The sequence below is a fragment of the Polistes fuscatus genome, unplaced genomic scaffold (genome assembly GCF_010416935.1).
Source record: "Polistes fuscatus isolate 324 unplaced genomic scaffold, CU_Pfus_HIC Scaffold2, whole genome shotgun sequence".
NCBI classification, from domain to species: Eukaryota; Metazoa; Arthropoda; class Insecta; order Hymenoptera; family Vespidae; genus Polistes; species Polistes fuscatus.
This window is the reverse complement of record NW_025113096.1, coordinates 10,106,695-10,114,654: the sequence shown is the minus strand read 5'-3', so window position 1 is coordinate 10,114,654 and position 7,960 is coordinate 10,106,695. Positions and strand designations below refer to the sequence as shown.

The following is a 7,960-nucleotide window of genomic DNA, read 5'->3' as shown; positions in this document are numbered from 1 at the left end:
TCTCTCTCATTATCTTACTCTCTTACTCTTAATTTTATTTTCATCTTGTATTCACCACGATCCGCGTCTTTCTACGTGAAGTTACAGAGCTCTACGAAGTGCGATAACTGTTAATAACAATTAAAGCTACGATAATATTTTGAATTTAACGTGCGTGTATATTTTAAGTAGTTCGCTTGCGGTCGCAGTTCCTCATTTATTTATTTAATTTTTTTATATATATATATATTAAAAATTTTTGTCTCAATAATTCTTAAGTTGTATAAAAAGATTTTTTCGTGTTCTTCTTTTCATTTCGTTCTTTCATATTATTTTTTTTCTTATCTTTTTTTGGCAGTAGCATGTCGCTCATTGGCAGTTTCCTATTTTATTTCTATGACTCGTCTACCTTAGCGTGAATCGAGACCTTTAAATGATGATAACGATCGAACTTCGATATTTATACGTTGCCTTTTTTATTTCTTTTTTTTTTTGGTTTGTATTTTTACACCGAGGAGAAATAATCTGGTTCTCTGTTAGAAAAGATCATCGCATACTTTTCACGGAGAGTTTCTAATCGTATAAGTTACCCCATTTAATGATCTAATCGAAGAAGGAATTTTTTGTGAGAATTTTAATCGATCGTCTCTCTCTATCTTTCTCTCTCTCTCTCTCTCTCTTGTGTCTTCATCGTTGATGAATGCTAAAAAATTGGCATATTCGCCAACAGTCTTAGTATTGGAAGTTGTATATTGTTTATTTTTATTCTTTTCTATCATTGATGTATCGAGCAGTACGGTAGTACGGATCATCCATCGAATTATTATTGCCTAACGCGACCAGAACGAACGATACGTGGAAAAAGACTCAACAGAGCGTTCGTTCGTTCGTTATTAAATTTTATGATATACGCTACATTTCGCTCGTCGGAATATTTTCTTGTCAGTAATATTATTTATTATTATTACCGATCGATCAACAACGGCAGTGCGAATCTATTTTCTTTTCTTCTTACTTACTTGAAATGCGAAAGGCAACGAACGATACACGCATTAAAAATAATGAACGAAGCACCTATCCTTTTGTACGTACAAAATGAATAAATTAAATATAAACATTTTTATATATATATATGTATACATGTATAAAATTCGATAATTGCTTATTGAACGCTCTACATTTCGTAACAATGATCAATAATAATAATGATAATTATAATAATAATAATAATAATAATATTAATAATAATAGTATTAATAATAATTATAATAATAATAATAATCATAGTGATAACAGCTACTCTATCTCGATTCGAGGGGAGTCATTTGAAACTCGACGTACGCCATTTTAAGAAAAAACCGAGGAAATTCGAACGCGAATACATAGATATATACTATATTTATATATATTTATATACTCGATATAGTCTCTAACAACTCCAATAAGAAGACACGTGCGTGTGCGCGTACGTAGGTATATTTATCGATGTGTACATGTGTGTACATTGCCATCTCTTTAACCATTCATCTACGAAAATCAAAGTTATCATTATACGGTGTTTCAAATGCATTTATATATTTTAAAAGACATATTCAATGATATATAAGATAAATTACAGACGCTTGAGAAAGGAGATAATATTATGATGGATTGAAAAATGACTTTCTTTTTCTGTAATTTCGTAATTGAAAGGTTAAAACATCGAGTAGGCAGTTTTCACTCTTTTTCTTTGTTTTTTTTTTTCTTTTTTTCTTTCTTTTTTCTCTCTCTCTCTCTCTCTCTCTCTCTCTCTCTCTCTCTCTCTCGTAGCGCTTAAACTGGACAAAGGATAATAACGACGTGTGATGGTAAGACGAGGATACGACAATTCTTTGACTAACCATAACAGCTATTCTGGACGGAGTCGAGCGACATCGGCGTCGTTGTCGTTGACGCATTTATTCGACGACCTCGCTCGTCTCTTCACTTCACTAATTTTTATTTTCTTTTTTCTATTTCCAACCTATCGAATCTTCAAAAACAAAAGATTAAGATTGTAGGCGGAGCAGAAGAAGACGCATTTAAGAGACGGTTAACCGGTATCGATCAGCACGCGGTCGTGCGCGCTGATCCGAATCTGCGTTAGGTGATTTTTATCTCTGATGGTGAAGCAGCGTTACTCGCCGAGGAGCCTCTAGGGCAGAAATCGAAACATGTGACTAAGAGAACATGACTCTTGCAAGCTTCTACTCGTTTTTGAAGTATGTAAGTTTCAGCTTCGAGTGCCTCGAGAAAGGACGGGTCACGCCAATCCATGCTGTCCTCCACGTGCACTGTAACAATCAACAACAAGATTATTTTATGATTAACAAAACATTTGCTATAATTTTATAAAAATCTTAAAGTATAAGACTAAGACAAATCTGTAAATCTGGTCGATTCTAGATTTTTAGTTATTGTTATCGAATTAATTAATTATTAGAGTAATATAAATTAAAAATATACTACTTAATAAAGTGATTTCTTTTCTTTTATTTTATCAATTAAATACCCGTTAAATTCATAGACGTGATAAAGATAAGTTGATTATTTTAAAAGAACAAAATACTAACATTCGTAGCTCCAGCGACAATCGGGAACCATCAGGCGCTTCTTGGCGTCTCTCAGCTCGAGCCTAAGAAGGCGCTGGCGCAGTCGCAGTTTGTGTATCTTGGACATCGTGCCACGTGGTTCCGAACGCAATCGCGCGCGCTTGTCCAGGATGTCCACGTCCTCGCCTGTGTAGACGAGTATCCCCGGCGGCAGCGGTGGAGGCCCGACCGGATGCCGCCGGACCACCTGCTGAGAGTGAAGTCGTGCCCGGAGCACGCGCCCTGCCACCCGCCGTTCCACCGCTGAAACACCCGCACAACGTCGAGGTTAGAACGCCCAGAGCGCCACCTGAAGAGAATAACATCGTACGGGGGGAAGAATTTTAGAGGATTTTTTTTCGTCGATTTTCCGGATTATCGACAATATCTTTTTAGGACTGTCAATCTTCAACGACACGGTGCTAATTACTAATTACCTTGATGTTCTTGAAGAGCACTGGTTTGTCTCGATGAATCACTAGCGATACTACTGGTCTCACTGTCTCTGACAACACTATCGTATCCTGAACTCTCAGCTCGATGTCTGGATAATGTAGCTGGTGATAATTTAGCTACCCTTGCTGCTGAATCGGCATCGGATTCGTAACCCTCTTTGTTGAGACCCAAAGAAGAGCCAAGACTTAGGATTTTTCGTTGCATTCGACCGGAGGATGGTGCTGAAAAATAAAATACATTCTTCAAATGTGTAAGATTTTATATTCTGAAATATGGTTTACAAGTTAGAGAACATATTTGAGAAAAGTACATTTTTGCCTGTTAAATGTCTATTAACTTTGAAGATTTGTACCTTGAATTTTAACGTCCTCCTCGATATCGGACTTGCCCGTTATTGTTCTTTCCGATCTCTCCGCCGCAGTGAAGAGTTTTTTTGCTTCCACGTATTCCTCTTCAGGATCCGAACCCGAAGCACCGTTTCCGGGTATCCTCTCGATTTCTTCTTTTAAATTAGGATTCGAAGCACCATCTGGATGCCTCAGACTAGAGATATTGCACTCGCCTAATTTTCCGCAGTACCTTCTAGGACTGGCAAGATGAGCGACGCTACTTGGATACCAATAAAAAGCTGTAGCTGGTCTTGACATACTTTGACGACAATTGTCACAGATCTTCTCCTGATCGGACTTTCCAGCTATGTATGCGGGCTCGCTGTAGATACTACCATGATTGCTCGCATTGTCGTTGAACAAGACATCCGTAAGGGACAAGGATTGACAGCGTGATGGCGGACGGAAGACGGTGGCGGCTGGAATTTGTCCTGCGTTAATTTGTTTCTTGCTGTAGAACAATTAGGCCTGGCTGCTCGTCATGTGTTAGTAACGAAAACAATTGGACTATTGTTATGTGTGTATACTACGTGTTAAATATTTGATGAATCGACAAAATATTAATTCAGGATGTTTTGTTGGTTACTGGGTAAGAAATAAAATTTTGAACATTTTGAATGTGGTCGAGGCAAAAATATTAACTTATGTACTTGAACTTATTACAATAAAAATAGTTGATCTACTAATAGATTTTGAAAAGAAATTTTTACTTTCTACTTTGTTCAAGGTAATAAAATGAAACTTACATGGAGCTTCTCGCGAGTTCACAGTGGACGAATTCTCCCTTTGATACGTCGCTGAATTTGAAACATTCGCAAGAGCTAATTTGCTCTGGTAAAGCTCGTGAAGTCTTGCCAACTGATCGAATTTGTGCCTAGTCTCTTGTTCCAAGAAATCCTCGTGGTCGAAATATGGCCTCGGCATTACACCAGAACCAACGGGGGGTGGATAGTGAGATCTGTAGCGTTCCGTGTCCGACATTACCGACATTGAGTCTGAAAAGGATATTTATTTTCTTTTGATATCTCTTGCTTCGTATCGTATTTAGGATAGGAAAGTGGATAAGGGCAAAAGTCTGGCTGTCCGTATGTATCCTTTGAAAGTAAAGAGATAAAGGACGAAAGGAAAAAGAGAAAACCTTTCTGAGGTGGGTAAGTAATTACATCTAACTTAGTTCCTCCATCTTTCTTCCTCTTTCTTTCGAAGTTACTGTCTTTTGCTAGACACTGGTCAAAAAATCCAATTGCTGATCTCGTACAAAGTTACAAAATGTGTTTATGGTTTTCTTTCAGAATTAGAGTATCTCTATTTTTTTACAAAAAATGTGAATTAACTATTTTTATTCTTTTTTCAGTCTAAGTCTTAAGATGAAATCTTTCTAAGATTTCTTCATTAAAGTGTTTAATAAAAATATTTTAATTTCCATATTTACGTACTTTCAATTATGTTTCAGCAAAATTATTTCCATTTTTAATTTTTTTACACGATTTAATAGACTATTATAAATAGGGGAAAAAAATGATACGAAGATTGACGATAAAGAACTTACCAGTAAATGTAGAGACAACTGTAAGATTTTCCTGGCTGAGAATTCTTAAAGGATGTTCTTCTTGATCGCTCTCTGGCAAAGGATTTTCGCTCATACACATGGCAATGTCTTCTTCCGTAACTTGAAGGCAGGAGTCCTGCATTGGCACTGGTTCTAAATCTTCCACCTCAACAATTTCTAAGATTTCGTCTTCGGATGAGAGGGAGTGTCTGGATGGTAATACAATGTCCTTGTGAGAAAGATTCAAACTTTCCATGGAAACTTCCCTGCTAACTCCATTGCTAAGAGGTTCAATCAGAGGTAAGGGAGGTGGTACAACTATCTCTTCGTCGTCATCCTCATCCTCGGGAAGATCTAATTTTCCTCTATCAATGCTATCATCCATAACTGGGCTTGCTGTTAGATCTAATCCTGAATCGGTATTCGACTTGACGTTTAGAAGATTAAGTTTCGCTCCGAGTTTTTCAGTAATGTCTTCGATCTCGTTGGCCTTCAGACTATCACTCTCAGCTGTTGATAAAGAGGTATCGTCATCGTCAACAGTGGCAGAACAACTCTTGAACGTCGTCATTTCCTTCAACTGAGAAGATTGTCCAGTGTTTTTTAATGGTTCCATACGCAACTGCGCGTGCTTAGATCTTTGAATTTGAGACGATTGATTCTCTACCCATTTTCTTATCATACTCTTTTTATGACTATCCATGAATCCATAACCAGAAGAATGTTGTTGTTGCGTATGAAGTGGCAAGAGTGGAGGACTTGTTAATTGCATCGGTCCGTCTATCCAAGTTTCTCGTTTATGATGAGAATCCTTCAACATGTGTCTAGCTTCGGCAACCTTAGATTTTGAAATTCTTGGACCATCTATCCATTGTTCATCCGAGGCACCACTTGAAGCAGCTACTGGAATCTTACTACTCGGCGAGTCAGTTATTTTTGAGCTGGAAACTTTGCTCGAAGATATCTTCCGTGCTGGACTAGCTTTTGGCGTGGCACTGTGAGCAGGTGAAGTCTGTTTCGAAGCTGTCTGTGTTAATGTTTTCGATATTTTCGTGGCCTTGTGTGCTGGACTTCTTTCTTCAGGAATCTTACTAGGTCTCTCAGCTGCTGAGCCACGGAGTACTCGACCCATTGCACAACGATTGTCACCGGAATTCAAACTGGGAATATAAACTGGTGGATGTTCTCCATCGGTTGCGTCGTCGGCACTTGGGCCAACGTAAATCACAGTGTCTGCGGAAAGATCACTGGAACTTGGATCACACTCGCTGTTTTGTCTGGCTGCTTCCTCACCCGAACTACCACCGCTCCCGGTACCCTGCGCACCACCACCGACAAATTTAATCTTTCTTCGTCTCATTCGATGAATCCTCGATGCCAACTGCACGGTCGTTAAAGTCTCGGTATAATGCTGAGCATTCGGAGACACGTGGGCGATCATTGCTGCATGACACGTTAACGAGCCAAGACATTCCTTTAGTAATTGGGTTAGCTTATGCTCCTTGTACGGCAAATGCTTCTGTCCATTGAAAATGGCTAAGAGAATATTTCCCAGACCTGAAAGTGGTATTCCACCGGACGACTTGCCACGGTCGGAATTACCAAGGTCCATGAGATGTAGTCTGCTTCTACCGCCGGCAACTATTAAATGAAGATAATTACATTATCTTACCATGTATCTTATGCCATTCATATTTTAAGATATTTTTTACAATTTTTGTTTATCTACGTTAATGTAATATTTAATATCATTCACATTTTTGTTTTCATTCGAAGAGACGAAAATAATAATTCCGTTATAACTTTTAATTAACCCTTTAGCATTTCGTAAGCGCCCCGTTATTATGGCATTCGTAATGTGAAACATAATTTATCGTTAATTCAGTACTTCGTCGACGATGCAGCCGACTATTTTGTGTATAATTATAGTTTCGGTTCGCAAAATATGTGTCAGGCGACGGAAAGATGGGAATAAAATAATATTTAAAGAATTTTGTTTAATATTTAATATATATATATAGACAGAAAATTTAAAAAAAAAATAGATAAAATTTTAAACACATTCTTTTTATATTTGTACTTTCTTTTTACTAACGATATTACAAAAATGTTTTGAAGTCCTTGATACGTCATCGTATTATAATAAAAAATTATCTGGAGTGCAAAGAGTTAATTAAATGAGACAAGACGCGATTTATCATTTCTCTTAGTTTTTATAAAATAATATTTTTGATAGATTTATAAAGAGAGCTTTACGTACCACCACCCTTGCCTGCGACGCTATACTGATACACGTGTAACGTATAGAGCATATGAGCATCTCCATCTTCTCGTTGACGGCCAGCAACTGCTGCGTCGAGATAAAAAGCTGCACGTTCTGCAGTTGGAGCTCGGAGCTCACTATGTTGTTGTAACTGTAACGTACCGAATAGCGGATCGTCTCTCAGATAAACGGCCGGCGATTGTTCTGAATCTGCAAATAAATTCAACCAAATTTTTTATCAGACTACACAAACAAACAATAAGGGGATTCGACCTAATTGTAAATTCTATTGGAAAAGTAAAAAAACAAAGTTATGCCATGAGTTTGATTCTTACACATTATTATTATTTATTTAAATAATATTAATTTTTTTCTTTGATAATTTATAAAAAGAAAGTTAAATATATATTACAAATTTTTGTTTTACAATTAACACTTAACCTACCGACACTTCATATAATATATACCTATTCCTACCGCTTTAAAAACAAAAAAACATATATCTTAATATCGAATGAGATTTTAGCCAATTGGATGGTGAACAAACATTTTATACGTTTTTAAAAATTACCGTATTTTTACAAATTATAGGGCACGGTCGTTTGATCACGCGTGGTAGGTTTAGTGTTTAAGAGATAATGTCGTTGTCGTAAAACAATTGTTTTTCTTTCTTATTAAAGATTTATTTGCTCCTTTAGAAGAAACAATTCTTGTT

At 37.0% G+C, this 7,960-nt stretch overlaps 1 protein-coding gene across 4 annotated transcripts in view; it reads right to left on the bottom strand.

Moving 5' to 3' along the window:
- LOC122516567 (kinesin-like protein CG14535) overlaps positions 1-7,960 on the bottom strand; it is a 227,040-nt gene continuing 219,080 nt past the window's right edge. For 3 of the 4 annotated variants that reach the window (XM_043634478.1, XM_043634480.1, XM_043634479.1), the window contains 7 exons: positions 7,243-7,455; positions 4,983-6,623; positions 4,180-4,428; positions 3,397-3,852; positions 3,026-3,265; positions 2,571-2,852; positions 1-2,291 (listed from right to left, as the gene is read on the bottom strand). In XM_043634478.1, coding sequence (XP_043490413.1) covers positions 2,101-2,291; positions 2,571-2,852; positions 3,026-3,265; positions 3,397-3,852; positions 4,180-4,428; positions 4,983-6,623; positions 7,243-7,455 — 3,272 coding nt within the window. In that variant the 3' untranslated portion in view covers positions 1-2,100. Of the gene's footprint in view, positions 2,292-2,570; positions 2,899-3,025; positions 3,266-3,396; positions 3,853-4,179; positions 4,429-4,982; positions 6,624-7,242; positions 7,456-7,960 lie in introns of all 4 variants that reach the window. The other variant, XR_006303602.1, reaches the window with a different exon arrangement.